General features: G+C 44.6%; 1 protein-coding gene across 2 annotated transcripts in view; it reads left to right on the top strand.

The window, feature by feature from the left end:
• The window catches only part of TSTD2 (thiosulfate sulfurtransferase like domain containing 2), a 784,131-nt gene that overhangs the window by 682,772 nt on the left and 84,749 nt on the right, over positions 1-16,610 (top strand). The window contains exon 7 of one of the 2 annotated variants that reach the window (XM_069630360.1): positions 2,459-2,617. The exons of the other annotated variant lie outside the window; for it this stretch is intronic. Within the exon in view, the coding sequence (XP_069486461.1) occupies positions 2,459-2,617 (159 nt within the window). The remainder of the gene's footprint in view (positions 1-2,458; positions 2,618-16,610) is intronic. 2 annotated transcript variants of the gene reach the window in all.

Consider the following 16,610-nt stretch of genomic DNA (forward strand, 5'->3'; position numbering starts at 1 on the left):
GCCCAGAGCAAGGAAAACTTCATCACTGCCTCCAATGCCTACAAAGCTGCGATCTTAAAAACGAAAAGCAACACCTTCTAGAATAGAATTCATAATTCCAGGTCAAGCTCCAAATAGCTCTTCACTATCCTCTGAGAGCTCGAGTCACCCGTGTCCCCATCGGACATGTGCAACAAAGATGCCCTCTGGTGTGCGAAAATCCAAAAGGCCCTCTTATACAAAATTGCATTATTGCAAGCGAAAATGGAAGCAAAAAAACCTAGCCTTGCTTCCACTGCCAAACCAACCGACTCCCATTCAATGCTCCCTAAACTAACCAAAGGCCTCTCCTCGCCATCCAATCCGAGCAGCCTTTTTGAATTTATCCTAGTCATCACCAAAGCGGTTGAAACCATTAAAGCAAGCCTCAAGCCATCTAGATGCCAGGGTGATATCTGCCCTGCCTCAATCATAAAGGAGGGGGATAAAGAATTTGCTCCGTTCATCACCTCCTTCATTACTACTTTATTCGCCTTGTGTACTGTCCCTAAAAATCTTAAAGATGCCTGAATCATGCCGCTCATCAAAAAACCTAATCCCGATCCTAAAATTCCCACAAATTATAGACCTATAATAACTGTGCCATTTCTTCTAAAAATACTAGATACGGCAGCTTACATCCAAATACAGAACCACATCTAAGCCACTAATCTTTTGGGCCTCCGGCAATCTGGGTTCAGACCTAGATACGGTACTGAGACAGCCCTTTTGGACTTAAAAATCCAGATGAATGAAGCTAAAGATAACAGTAAACTGGCAATACTCCTCCTGCTCGATTTATCTGCCGCTTTCGATTTAGTCGACCACAACATCCTAACTACTCATTTAACTACAGCAGCCTCCTTCTCCAACAATGCTGCTGCTTGGGTCCACTCCTTTCTGCAGAACCCTCTCCAATCACATGTGTAGTCCCACAGGGCTCCTGTGTCTCTTCAACCCTCTACAACATATTTACGAAGCTTCTGTTTGACCACCTGGGCGTATCATATACAAATTACACGGATGATATGCAAATTCTTATCACCCTCTTAGGTTCATATGATAAAGACTCCTTACTCCTAAGTGAAATATACAGCAGAATACAAGCTTGGATGGCTAAGCATGGTCTTTGTCTCAATGACGACAAGAACAAGCGCACTGCTCATCGGTTCCAAGCAACGACTCAATAAACTAGACCCCCAATACTCCTCCTTTAACATCGATGGGAACAATATCAAAGTTGCTTAGGACGCTAAAACGCTTGGAGTCCATCTGTATTCCACTCTCTCCCTTTCTAGAAAAGTAAATGCAACGGTATCAGGAACGTCATACACCTCCAAATGAATTAATGCATGCAGAACCTTCTTGTCCACTAACAGTTGTATTACACTGGCCAGAGCACTAATACTTTCCAAACTTGATTGCTGTAACACTCTATACATAGGCTCTAGCCAGGATAACTTAAACAAGTTACAAGTGTTGCAAAACAATGCCCTCAGAACGGCCTTGAAGATACCCCGCTCCAATCATATTTCACAAGTCAGACGAAACACCAACTGGCTCCCGATACAAGATAGGATCACCTTCAGAACCTTAATGATCACCCACAAATGTCTGTCAAACTCGGCCCCTAAGTATCCATTTGATAAATTCTCTAGAAAGCAATCCTCTAGACCTACCAGAGCCAATTATCTACACTGCCTCAATATCGCCAAATTCAAGCTGCATAAAGCTGGTGGGTCTAGCTTCCCTGTGTTGGAACTTTCTGCCCCCTGCTCTAACAGTCGAACCATCCTTCCTGATATTCAGAAACAAAGTAAAATCCTGGCTCTTCTTCCAGTGCATCTAATGATGCCCTGGACCCCAATCTCCACACAGATTATCTGATCACATTCCTTCAATCAGTCCTTCGCCTAGATACGCAACACTAGGCTGAGAACTCCATCATGGTCTACTATGCTATATATCATTTTAGTTTTATCTATTCTTTTCGTCATAGTTAAGTTATACGACTTGATCTGTAACACAAGCCAGTTATCTTCTGCACTGCACTTTTTATGTCAATATGTGTCCACCTGTTCTGGTACTTTTACTACCAGTTTGTAACAGTTGTTGTACATTTAAGCAAAAGCGCCCAGATACCTACGGGTTCAGTGCACTATACAAGCAAATAAACTAAACTAAACAAACTGTTTTTTAACTGATTAGTGTAAAAGTGTTAAAAATAAATAAATAGCCAAGCCAGAAAAATTCGAACAAGCCCCATGTTCTGTGTTGGCAAATCCAAGATTAGTTTATGAGCATCATTGTGTTGTTACAGTGTGGCTCAACATATTCGCTCTTCTTTATTATCAACTTATGGTTTGTCTTACAGTTCCAAAGTGTTTTTATTCTTTTGACGAATCTTGTTTTTACAATATTATTTTGTCTTTTGTGCCAGGGAAGATTCCAGAACTGCCTTGCGCCAAACATCAGGAAGTTCAGCTACTTTCCTAATTATGTGGACCAAAACCTAGAGCTTTTCAAAAACAAGAAAGTTCTTATGTACTGCACCGGAGGGATCCGTTGTGAGCGGGCGTCGGCCTACCTGCAGTCTAGGGTGAGATAATGTTATCTGGACAGGTTTTCAGACTGGCCTTCGGCCTTCATGTCATTTTTGTCAATGCTTCTAAGTCTTTACAAAGAAAAAGGTAGTCCGATGCCCAGGAACGGTGGTTACTCTTTATGCGTACTACTTAAGCATCTATAAACCTGTTACGCTGCTGAACCTAAGAGCAAACCAGAAGAAGACATTTCCAGAATGATACTTTTTACCACTAAATTGATCGTTTTATACTCCAGTCCCCATAGGTTCATGCTTGATTGAATGATTGAATGGTTGAACACTGTAATTGTAAGAGGAGATTTAGAAAGTAATGGAAGGGACTCTATGTAGTTTTGCATGTAGAACGTCTACTCTCAGGAGGCCAGAGATACCCTTCTGATGTATTACTGTAAGAGAAACTAACTTCACAAATGAAGCACGGGTAATGGCAAACAGGCATTTATTTATTGGCATGCAAGTCAAGAAAAACAGCATTCTGCATCTAACTGAACTCCACTTGACAGACCTGACCCTCCCTTCAGACCTCATACATTTTATAGAACGCTGGTCACCTGATCTGAGAAAATTCAAGAACATCATTGATATGTTTGCTGGCGCATTTACCCCACCTTCTGCAAAATAATGACCCGATTCATAAATGAATAGTCCATGTATAGTGTTCATTTCCAGCTATCACATAATTTGACGTCTTCCGGTCGTTTGATCAGTTTCGATGGGCATTGGACCTTCAGACCCATGACAACACCTGGTCAGGAAGGAGCAGTTCCATTGTCCATACCTGTTTTTACCAGATTTCTTGAACCCATTGATGCTAACGACCTTAACACCAGTTGCTGCCAAATACCACTTTTTGGGCCCTCAGTGAGCGCATGCTCATAAAGGTTCATGGAGAGAACAGACTATGGCAAAGCCAAAGCAATGAGGAACCTTTAATGTCTCCTCCAGAGGAAAAAAAGGAACTTTTGGATATGGGTGATGTGTTGTCATAGGGGCGGGGCAGTATCATTTTGATTCATATTTGAGATTCAACCTGCCAGAGTGATTCCTGCCGCTCAACCTTTATTTAGGTATGCCTTTATTCATTTAAACAATGCACTCCCACATTACTGATGAAACCAGACTAGGCTACTGATGTGCTAAATAGCATGATTCCTGCTTAGTTTCTTTGTCTGCACTTATTGCAAAATATGACTTTGAGGCTTTTGAAAGAGAAGGGCATTTAACGCAGTAACACTGCTATGCTACCATTTGGGTTGGGACCAAGCCTGATTTGCATATGGTCTTTCCCCTTTTGTAATGGCTTGTGTGAGAATCCTGATGGTATCCTCACACCTACTCCCCTGGGATCTTCTGATCAGATGGCCAGGGAAAGGCCATTGCTTTTGGATCCTGACCCTGGGGGTGGAGATGCGGGGGGAGGATCACCTGGGTGAAGGGTCCTTGGGGATTAGGGAGAGGATATCCGCAGGTGAGAAATGTTATCCTGCCCCTTTTCTAGTGAGAAATAAATATACCCTCCCCTGCCTTTAGTGGCTGTTGGGAATCATCTCCCCTCATTTCTCCTCATTTAAACCATAATAGTACTTAGACGAAGAAGAGGCGACTAAGAGTAGTGAACACGAACAGCTCATTTCACCATTTTAGTACTGAGACGTGGAAGAGGCCTGAGAAGTATTGTGCGGGTCAGGCATGTCCCAATAACTACGGTCAGGCAAGTTAAACTTCACATCTGCAACCTGTTAAATGCAGGTGTATAAAGGGAGGCAGAGACAGCAGAAGGGGAGAGCAGCTAGGCCGCAGAACCCAGCCATCCAAGGCAGAGCAGTCAACACATGGGCTGGTGAAAAGGACACAGAGCGAAGGAAAGCCAGGACGACGCCAAGGCCACTGTGGGCCGCAAGAGGGTCTGGAGCTGAGCTAAGCTCATTGCTGTGTGTTCCCCGTTGGTAGTGGGGAACATGGAGAAGCCGCTGACCGCTGCAGGAGAAATCTGAGAGAGCGAGTGCTGCTCACTGGAGCACTTTGGGATTCAAGGAGGAGTGAGAGAGAACCCATGAACAAGACCAGTGCACCCGGAGGAGTGTCTACACACTGGTGAGTGATCGGAAAGGTTAAATGGGGCCAGGGCGCTCCAGGGGCATGGTGTGGGTGACGGCGAAGGCTGAACACATCGGAATGCAAGCTAAATGGGTCTGTAGCCGAAAAAGTAAACTATTGAATACCAAACAATTTGCCAAGCACAAAGTGAGGTTGAATATTAATGAATGGGTCGGAAGACCAAAGATGAACTGTTGAATACCAAACAAGGTGACAAGCATGAATACGATTTAATGCTGAAGTATAGAAAAGATATAAGAATACCGGATGAATGAAACAGAACATGAAGAGCATTTGTGAACAAAACAAAGTTAAAAGACCCGCATTTGCAAATCAAGTGAAAAGTGTACAAAGTAAAACGCCATTGGATCGGGTGAAAGCAAGGTGGTAACCAGAAGAAATACCACAAAGGAAAGTGTTTGAGAGTCACATGTTGATTAAGGCAAGAAGCCATTCAAGTGCATCAAAGGAATAAGTGGACTTATAACATACATGAAGAAAGGAAACTTGTGTTGTCAAGGAAGACCTATGAGAAAGTATGAACTGCTGTAAAGTGCCAAGGGTTATCGGTTGCGTGACCTGTGATGGGTGGACCGTGTGGTCCCACAACTGAGCCTAGACCGAGGAAGCCTTCCTTGGAGTGAACCAAGAGGATTCAAGAGCCTGAGGCTGGGCAGCCTGGGAGTTGTGCAAGTGATGGAAATAAAAACATACCAAACAAGTAGATTTAACTGTGAATTTAAAGCCTTGTAGAACTGCGTTGAACTTGACGAAGGCAATCCTGAGACCATCTTGTAGAACTGTGTTGAGCTTGGGGAAGGGAACCCCCGAGACCATCTTGTGGAACTGTGTTGAAATTGGGGAAGGGAACCCCAATGCCATTCTGTTGGAACTGTTTGAACTTGAGGAAGGAAGCTGAGAACAAGCCTGAAGCTGGAAGAAGCTTTGTTTTGAACACGGTTACGTTGGTTGCTGACATCCCTACACATTGTTTAGCTTCAGCTGTGAGGGCAAGTATAGGTTTTGGACACAGACTTTTAAATTGAACTTACTGACTCAGACTATCCTTAGTTTATTTAGGTAGGGAAATCCCACCTTATCATGGGGCAAGCTAGGCCTTACACCATCCTGATATTTGCGTTAAAGACTTTTTGTTTAAACTTTCAATCTGTTGTCTGTGTCTTGCTCCATGATGCCTTCACACTTGGCAGGCGAATAATGGTGTTCTGGAGGTTTTCCCAGAGCAATGCCAAAGGTTGAGATGAATTCTAAGCCTTCCAGCCATCACCTCTTTTATTTTACTCTAGTTCTTAAAAAGTCTCCTTGCGCCTGTCACTCAGTGAAATCGACAAGTGAACTCATCTAAAGATGTATAAACTGTTAGCTGGTTAGTCATCTTTATTCATGAGGAGCATATATCATAATTCTTAGGGATTTTATCTACCATCTTTGTTACTAAAGAAAAAAGAAATGGCTGGAAATAGCTGCTTAGAAGTTGAATCGTTCGTTTGTAAAGCAACCCTTGTTTAGATTTTATTTGCATGGTTTTCCTTTTGGTAATCATTTGCCTAGAGTAGAGACGACTAACAAAATTGAATAAAAGAATAGCTCTCTGGAAAGGATACTGTGGACCCACTGACATTACTGTGAAGGGGAATGATTCACAACAATTAGTATTTATTTAATCTAGTGCATGTCCGTGTCTAGGTCAAACTGGAGTAGACTTGTTCAAATGGTTCTCTGTTTGTATACACATTTTAACAAGGTGCAATTTCGAAAAACTAGTTCCAATAGTGCATGACCAACACTAAATCTGTTTAGGGTGAGAGTTATACTCTATCCCTTTTAAATAGGCAGTACTTCACTGTGTTCTAGGGGCAGTACATCACCATAGGAAAAGCATAGTTCTTCCTGATGGACGGAACTAGAGACACATGAACCAGATTAAATACATAATAGCTATTATGAATCGTTCCCCTTTAGTGTGGTACCCATTGTCTCCCGAATTGGGGTGATTCTTGTTTGTCTGAGTCCAAGAAAAGTTCCCATTCTCTTTTTAATTCTCACCCCACTGACATTGCTCCGGTGGGTACCTGAATGAAATATTTTTTCTTTGGTTTGTAATTTGAGTCTGTGGAAACATTTTGAAAGCCAACCAAAAATTCCCAGACCTTGTAGAGTTTCAGTTAGTCTCTACGATTGGATTTTTAATAGATTTACATGCTTTGCATGCTCGCTTCCATCACCATGAGGACTCCAAAGTACATAAATATCACAGCAGTTTTAAAAGAAAAGAAAAAGTGCATTATAAACAATAAACCATGCATTTCCCATGTTCCTTTTCATGTTTAAATGTTGAGCATTGACCGTTTAGTGATAGATATATTTATAGTGAGAGATTATATACAAAGATCATCATTTCAGTGCCTTTCTGCAAGTGCCCGCCCTGAATATTACAATAGGTTTATTGAAAATGTTTCAGAGCGGTCACAACAATGTGGACAGATGTGTGAAGTTTGTCTGCAGTGAAGAATGCAGGAAAACATTTGAAGTCATTAGGAGCAGGTTATACCAGGCTCCAACTGTAGGTGGGTTTGATCGTAAGGTACCACTGATTTTATAATTAACTCTAGCGAGTTAGCGGCTGTTCTGCCCCTAAGAAAAGAAGGGCAGGAACGCAGTATTTAGTGTCTAGAGCTGTGAATGAAATCTAAGCATGGTATGAGGTAATGGGAAGAGAGTTACTAGCTTGCGTTTGGGGCATAAATACATTTAGACCATACGTGTGGGAAATTATTTTCACCCCCAGGACTAAACACAAACCGTGTTATAGCTTTTTACTTCCAAGCGCGTTTTTATATATGCCATACCACACCACATATTGCGAGACAAAATGGGAAACTGGAGTTACGAAAAACCGCATAGCCATTTTGCCATGGCTACCATTAGAAGTATGAAAGACAAAAGCAGTTGGAGAATGTGTGGCAAGTATAATACACACACAGGAAGAGTCAATTTTGGAAAAGAATTGGACAATGCTGATAAAAAGCAAAAAGGTGTCCAGTGATAGTCGCCTGGGTAATGGCCGTCAGGGCGCGATATTTCCCAAAAAGTCACCCTCAGTAAAATCAAACACTTTCCCCAAATATTCTAGGATTGGATTTTATACTATAAAAGGATACCCCTCCTAGAATATTTGGGTAAAGTATTTTAGGGGTCAGGAAAAAAGGCGCCTTTTCCTTTTGCAGAACCAGTGATTGTTCTCCTCCAGTTTCAAGGCGGCCGGGAGGCTGTTCCAAAGGGAGGCCCCAGCCAAAGACAGAGATCTACCGCCGGCACGTTTCTTTGAAAAACGACTGCCCCTGAGGGAGTTAGAAGTAGAGGAGCGAAGGGCTCAAAAGGGGAGGTATTTATGAAGGGATAGTTGAAGGTATTTTGGCACCAGAAAGCCTTGTGAACAATGCATTGGGTTTTAAATGTAATCCTTGCATCCACTGGGAGCCATGTGTGAGGAGAAGGACAATGTAGAGTCAAAGATGACCCAGAGGTTCTTTAGGGAAGGAGAGGGGGTGGCTGAAGGAATCCTGAAAATGAGTTTGGTGTCATCAGCATAGCACTGGAAATTTGAGCAGAAAATGGAAATGCAGTAGGCAAGAGTTGCCAGGTATTGGTTGAAAAGCCAGGGCGAGAGATTAGACCCCTGGTGAAAACCACAAGTAGAGAGGGAGATCGAAGATAGGAAGGACCCAAGTTGTACCTGGGAGGGTCGTTCAGAGAGGAAAGAGGTCAGCCAGGCCAGAGCCTGATCAGTGGTGCCCAGGTTGCCACAGAGACGGTTGAGCAGGTTGGTATGATTGACCGGGTCAAAAGCAGAAGAGAGATCAAGTAGGATGAGGACAAAAGGAATGTTAGAGTCAAGGTTGTAGAGCAGGTCTTGACAGATGTTCAGGAGAGCAGTTCCCGTGCTTCTGGCAGCTCTGAAGCCAGATTGATGGTCATGGAGAGAGCAAACAGAATCAGAATGAAGGTTAAGCTGAGAAATGGCCAGTTTCTCCAGTAGTTTACCCAGAAAGGGTGTAATGGAAATTGGGCTATAGTGAGCCAGACTCAAAGGATCAGCTGTGGGTTTCTTGAGGAGAGGATGCACAAGGGAGTGCTTCAGAGGGGAGAGGAAGATCCAGAGGCAAAGGAGAGGTTGCAGAAATCGGCAAGGGCCGGAGCGAGGGTATCGATGTGGTCAATGGTTTTAGAGGAACAGGCATGGACCTGTTTTGATGAGGCTTTCATAGATCGGACTTGTCTAGCGACCTCATCAAGGGAGAAAAGAGGAAAGGAGGTGAAATAGGGAGGGAGGGTAGCTGAAGGAGGGCCAGTAAGCAGAGAAGGAGAAGGGAGAGGGGAGAGGAGGAGGAACGGAGGAGAGTGTGGACAAGATGTCCTGGATTTTAGAGATAACGTGAGAGGCCAAGGGCATTGCAACGAGCCTGGGAGGCGAGAGAAGGGGTGGAGACTGCAGCAGGGTTAGCAAGCTCCTTACAGATTTTAAAGAGTTCTGCCGAGTTGTTGAATGCTGCAGAGATACGGGCTTGAATGTGAACTTTCTTCTTGGTGCGGACAGAGAGTCGGTATTGCCTTTGGAGCAGGTGGCAGGCCAGTTTGTCAGAGGATGAGCAAGAAGGTTGTGACTCTCTCATTAAGGGGCATATGAGAATCATGCACAAGGAGAGAAGGCTGGTGAGAATAATTGGTGGCCAGCGATGGTTGGTAGCAGGAGAAATGGTATGAGAATATTATGCACGCGCAGATACCTAAACACAACCATTGAGACCATTATCCACTCCTTCGTGCTTTGGCAAGACTTGAGTGTTAAAACATTTTTTTGCCAACTTTATTTAACATCAGTTGCATTCACATAACATTGTACCGACAAACTGGAACAGACGAACATAAAATATGTTGTAACGCTTTTAGACCATTCTCACCATACCAACCCTATATTGTTCATCCCTTCCCCCTCCCAGTTCCGCCAGGACCCTGCCAAACCCCTCAATGGTTCTGCAGGAAACAGTCTTGTTGTATAAGCGCCTTTATAAATAACCAATAAATAAATACTAATTATGTTTTGTGTGCCTGTGCAGGAAAATCCAGGCTGTACTCCAGGATTGGGAACCAAATGTCAGTGAACCGGTGTAACACCCCTCTTTGGCGCCGTGAACGTCTCTGCCACTACAATGTCCCAATTTTGGCCCACCACAATGGCCACAGCGGGCCTTCTGGAGATTTCCAAGCCCGGGCAGTCGTAATCCTGGCCTTCACCCTTGACCTCGGATATACCCCCGTGCCTTGAACCCCCAACAAAGTCAGTTCGGCATCCATAGGGAGATGGACCCGAGCGATGGCCTCGATTGAGGCGACCACTTACTCCCAAAAAGTTATAATTAGAGGGTGTTCCCATCACATGTCAAGAAAGTCCGTTGAGTGCCACATTTCCTCCAACAAGCTGGGTCCAGCGAGCTCGTAATGCAGTCTCACTGGGGGTAATACCACTGACATGTCAGTTTAAAGGCACATTCCTTATTAGTCACACATTTGGAGGAGGAGTAATTTCTTGTACAACTGTCCACCCATGTCTGGTCCTCCATGGGGTGGCCCAGGTCCATGTGAGAAACCTGAAGGTGTCTCTCTGTCTAGTCCCCAGGGTTCGGTCATACAGGTGGCCAGGACACAGCCATTGCTTTTGGATCCAGTTCCTGGAGGTGGACAAGTGCAGGAGGATCACCTAGATGGGGGTACTGTGGGAGTGGGACACTGACGGGTGAAACGCGGAATCCCCCTTCTTCCAACACCTTTTCCCCAGCCTACCACGAAGGATATTCCAAAACACTGCTCCCCGTTTTCCAATACGAACACTTACGCACAACATGAAAGACAATGGACTAACACCAGAGCCGTGACATGTCCCAGTACAAGCATCAGAAGAAGTCGGGCAATTGACCAGAATCACACACACCTGACGGCCCTTTCCCTTCCCCAGAGGGATAAAAGGTGGTACAAGACAGCACCCTAGAAGCAATGCAGACAGCACAACGTAAGAGCTAACTCAGCATGGAGGTTTAAGAGGAGGAGAAAGACGGCGCAGACCGGGAGGGTGACAAGGAGAGAGTCAACCTTTCCCTTTCCGAAACCTCCGCATAGGGAAGGATAAGTCAGCAAACAATAACCAACATGTCTTGCACCAGATGTCAACGGTACGCAAGACCCTCCTCCGCTGATTGCCAGGCTGGGGAGAGACGCTTGTCTCTGTGGCACCAACCTTGACTCTAAGAACAAAGAAAGCAAAGCGGTTCATCACAGCCGGTGAGTCGAGGGGGGAGTATCGATTAGAAACCGAACTGTGTTAAACAAAAAGTAGCCAAAGTCTAAAGTGAACTTTAAAAAGCTAAAGAGGGGAAAACCCAGCAACAGAGGAGGCCAGCACCACGTAGGTGTTCAAACAAGATTACTCTGGGCTATTACCCGATGAGTGCTAAGAGAAGAACTCTGTAACGCTAAATCACAGCCCTTACAACGCTTCCTGGATATGTCCCTGGAAGATATGCCGGGGAAAATTGAGAATCTTATTATCGAAGAAAAGGCTATTTGGGATGCTTTCTCAGGTATCGGGGGGACACTAAGTAATAGTAGAGTGGAAGAGAATATTCCAAAGATTGACACAGAGGGTATGGGTGTTGCCCCAAGTTTGTTGGCTAAGGACAAGAATCATCTTTTATTGTTCTGCCTAGCGTACAATTCTGTGAGACGGTCTATGCTACTGCCGGTCCTTCGGTCTGCAAACATTTGCTCCTATAGGCCGGCTGTGTTGTTTCTCTTGGCTGCGGACTCCGTGTTGACAGCGTGGGCCCTTTTATCCTTCTTGAAGAGAGCCATGTACCAAAAAAGAGGTAACTGGTCCTCCCAACCTAAAGGGATTGTCTAAACATGAGGACAACCTATTATGCATGTTAAGATATAGATTGTGTGTATGATAAAATGTATTGGTCGTACTCTGATGCTCTCTTTCTCTTCTGATACTTCCAAGAATGGTTTTATCTCAGGCATATGCACTATGCATTTTAAACTAGTGGTTATGTACATACATACACTACATACACATATGTAGTGTATGTATTGGCTGCTATTTTTGTTCTTATCATTCTAATTTTATTGAACTGGACACCGTATACGTAGTGTAAAATGCAATGGTCAATTTTATCATGTAATGTGTTTTGTATGTATGCGTTTAGTGGGCTATGTGATCCGAATAAACATATTGACTGACTGATTACCTGATGGTAGAAAGACTACCGTAACCGGAAGCCCTTAGGAAGAGGCGAGAAGAGGTCAAAGTGGTCATACAGGGGTCTTGTCAAATCCTCTGTGCCGTCGAAAGTCTTTGACCGACAGATGATTGAGAAACTAAGGGAAATCAATCCTGCATGGTGAATTGAGTATATGGACAGTGTTGCAAAGGTTGGGAAGAGTGAACTCAATCAAAGACCGTCAACACTGGATTGTTTGGAAAGACATCAAGATTCATGAATACAAGAAGCATTAGAAGACATGGGTAAGTGAACTGTCCTCATTGTCCTTCGGGTCCGAGCCTGGCAGTGGGAAACCCAGGGGTGGAAAGTTACCCCCCAAAGTTCATTGAAAAGGAACTGTTGAATAGATTTGTTGAATATGATGTTGGGAAGGGTTTACGCCCGAATGAGTGGGCCCCAGTGGTGAAACCATCACCCATGGTATACATGAAGCAGAACATTGTGTTTGTTTGTTTGATACATAACACCTCAAAGGTAAGAGGCGTTTTATTAGAAAGAGACTTAACTATTGAAGAACCTGATAGCTGATACAGAACTGTTAGCTCGTGCTGGAGAAGGCTTCAGTGTGTGCTGTGCTCCAAGTCCCACCTTGTCCTGTGTTAAAAACGTGGGGAAGGGAGACCTTGACGCAATCACATTGTGACTTATTATATTTGTGAACACTTTCTTTTTTATTTTGAATACCCTATCTCACACTCTTTCTGTAATTAGTTGTAAGGATTTGGCATAGGTATTTCTTAGTATAGGCCCTTTTATTTGACACAACGCCACTAGGACTGCCTTATTTTTCATTTGATGGTCGACGCTTGCTGTCATCTTAGATTTAGGTTTAGCTTAGGCATTTTTCCACCCTGCATTCATTATTCAATACACACCCTTGAACTGTGATCACTTGTCTGTCTTTACTGTTGCTACCATGAGTTTCTTACATATGGTGTCAGCAGTGGGATGTGACTAAATTGAAACAAATTGGGGAACTCTCCAATTTCAAAAACCTTGTCAGAGAGCCTTTAACCCTTCCATCGCCACCAAAGAATCAACAGGGTTTGATATCTGTAGCAGTAGGGAAGCTATTATTCCCCATGAAAATGAGGAAGGATTCCTACGGATTTAGTTTTGATACTCCCTGTGGGGTGCTACATCCAATTAGCCCCAAAATCTGGCTTAGCATGGAAGTTCGCGATAGATGTCCTAGCAGGCGTTATTGATGCCGACTTCCGGGGAGACGTGAAGGTTCTCTTACAGAATTATGGGGAAGTTCCTTTTGAGGTACATTGAGGAGATCAGATTGCTCAGGTAATTTTAGAAAGAGCTCTATTCCCTCAATGTAAAGAAAGTGAACCAGATAAGAGAGGTAACTTAGGCTTTGGGGAAGCTGATAAATCTCTTGTCCCGTTTTTAAAACGCAAGGTAGGGAGACCTCAAGGCAATCACATCGTGACTTATTTGTGAACACTTCTTTATTTTGAATATTCTATCCCACACTCTTCCTGTAATAAGTTGTAAGGATTTGGCAATATGTTTTTCTTAGTACAGGCCCTTTTATTTGACACAATGCCAATAGGACTGCCTTATTTTTCATTTAATGATCAACGCTTGCTCCCATCTTAGATTTAGGTTTAGCTTAGGCATTTTTCCACCCTGCATTCATTGTTCAATAAACACCCTTGAACTGTGATCATTTGTTTCTGTCTTTACTGTTGCCACCATAAGTTTCTTACATCCGCCTCCCATCGGAGCGTCCACATGTCCAACTGCAAAAGTCTATACAGCCTCGAAATCCCCCCCCCCCCACTTCCCCACTCCCTGGGAGCCCTCCAGCAAAGTGAACTCAATAGATCCCAGCTCATATGTAGCTCTCTGACGCACCAAGATCTAGTGCCGGATTTGAGCATAACTGTAACTATCTGCCTCAGACAGGGTGAACCTTACCTTGCAGTTTATAAAGGACAAGACAAACTGCTCTCAAAGACTTGGGACAGGTATTGCAGGCCCTGCAACCATCACCTGAATTCGGCGGGCCGAAGGCCCGGAGTGAAGTCTGGTTATGAAAGATTGGGGTGCGTGGGCCTAAACCCCTTGGGATTTCTGCCTTTTTCATTGTCCAGTGCCATATTTTCCCTGTTGAACGTTCAGGCCAGTACTTCCGCACGGGGGTTAAGGTGTATGACAGAGAGCTGAGGGGGAGTGGCATCCTAGATTGTTCAATTTCCACCCATCTCGGGGTGTCATTGGGAGTAAGTCAGGCAAAAAATGTTGTTGGCTGCGCCGCTGCATAATTATTGCGCAGGTTCATAACCCCCATCCCACCCAAGTGGGCGTTACCCAACATGACTTTTGTAGGAATCCTAGGCTTTATCCCCCACCTTAAAAATTGGAATATCTTGCGCTTTAACCGGATGTCACTATGCCTGCCCCCAGACATCCGGAACAGGTCCATCTGTCCAGGGAACAGGCACCCAAGAAGACACAGGAATTCCCAAAACCCCACCTAGGGGCTATAAGGGTTCAGTCCTGGCGCCGTAGCCGCCAGGCTCATATTGCCAACTTTAAACTATGCAGGTCGTCCTGCAAATAACTCATGTACAGGCCATCATGAGGCCATGAAGGGACTACTTTCCTTTAGGAAATATTTTGCAGCTTGGGTGTGGTACTGGAACTTCTTATCTGGGGACTACTTTTTTGATGCTATTTAAACCACGCCCGAAGAGCAGCACACGCTTCGCGTTATTCTGCATCTTAGACAGACATTTGAACTCTAAAAGACCTATACATTCGGTTTACACACTACTTACCTCGGAGTCATTGTTGTCTGGAGCTCTGCCAAATACCTTCGGATCAGTGAAGTAACTGAACTTCTACGCGCCCCTGCACTCCACGCAGGATGGAGAGTTCATCCTTCCAAACAATAAGGTGAGACTTTATGAAGGGGAATACTGGAAGTTTTCAGGGAAAACAGTGTTAGTGTAACCTCTCTACCATGGGTGGCTAATCCCCTTTACTGCTTTTAGGAAAATATTCTTGCCGGCCAGGCAGACGAAACTGAGTGGGCAAGTGCAGTCGATCATCACTTCGCTACGAGTCACACTGGTGGAGACCGCAGCAGTCCAGCTTCTTTCGACGCCCCTGTGGAATCCAGGTGAGCGTAACACCGGAGGAGGTTTTTTTGTTGGATCTCCACTTAAAGCACTGAGCAGTAGTAAAGGAATCTTGGGAGCAAGTTTATTTTACTGGCTGTAATCCAGCCCATTAACGAAATCTCTTGGGATGACCATCTATCCAGCTCCTTGAAGAGATATGGGAAGTTAGTCGCATACAGCTCTTCTTCGGGAGCACTGATATGTGGCCCAAGATATTCTATGGCTTTCTCGTCCCACTTGATCGGGCAGAAGGGCCTTCATCTCTCCCGGCGTCAAGCCTACCCACAAGCCCTCAGATTAGTGATGTTGACTTCAACGCCTGTGGCTCGTCTAAAGGAGCGACAAGGATGACTGGACAATCGTGAGGGTAAGCATCACGTCTTCCGTGTACAGGGACAGCTTAGATTGTTTAGAGCCTATCTTAACTAAGGCTTGTTTCCTGTTGGTTCATCCGCAGGGAGGCTGTAGGTGAGCTATAATTGGCCAGGAGGATCTTCCAGAGTAGTGGCACAAAATTGAATGCTTCAAGGGGCAATTGCATGAAGGCCCAGTCCATTTTGTTAAATGCCTTGCTGGCGTTTAGCGTCACCAATGCCATTTTACAGCGTGCTGATGTCGCTATCTCCACCAGGATTAGGGCCCAACGCATAATCACCTGTGGTCCTACCAAGCACAAATCCGGTTTGATCTGCGTGGACTATTTTGGGAAGGATTTCGGCTAACCGTTTGGCCAGCATCTTGAAATAAATATTAGCATCAATATCCAGGTTTTAGCAAAAGAATTATGGAGGATTCCTGCATGGATGCTGTGGTGCATCCTGTCTCCCGAAATGAATTAAAGTGCTTGGTTAGAGGAGTTAGAAGCTGTACCCGAAAAAGTTTATAGAATCTCGGCGTGATGCCGTCTGGGCCTGGACTCTAGCCTTCAGGGATTTGATTACGGAATCCACTTCCTCCACAGTGATCAGTCATTCCAGGTCCTGTCTGCTTCTGGGATGAGCGGGAGAGCAGCCGCTTCTATAATACTGCCTCTGATCTGTAATAACTCAGGTGTGGCCGACATAGTGTCTATAAAACGAGATTCTGCTGGTTGAAGTTTAGCTTCTTCCGAATATTGAACCTAACCCCTGTGTGTCTCGCAGGCCCACTATTGTGTTTTGCTGTTGTGTTTTTACCAGCTTTCTAACGAGGAATTGATTGACCTTATTATCCTTGGTACCCCTGTTTTATTCAGTTGATTTCCTGTGCCGTTTCCTTCGCGTAGTGCACCTCCAACTTATTGCGGGCTACCTAGAGGGATCGATCCGCAAACTGAACCAACCTTTCTTGTGCCTACTTTCTGCCTCCGCTACCGCCTTCTCCAACTGGGCTTTAGTCACCAGGCAGCGT

This window comes from Ambystoma mexicanum, chromosome 6q (assembly GCF_040938575.1).
Source record: "Ambystoma mexicanum isolate Mex_15411 chromosome 6q, UKY_AmexF1_1, whole genome shotgun sequence".
NCBI classification, from domain to species: domain Eukaryota; kingdom Metazoa; phylum Chordata; class Amphibia; order Caudata; family Ambystomatidae; genus Ambystoma; species Ambystoma mexicanum.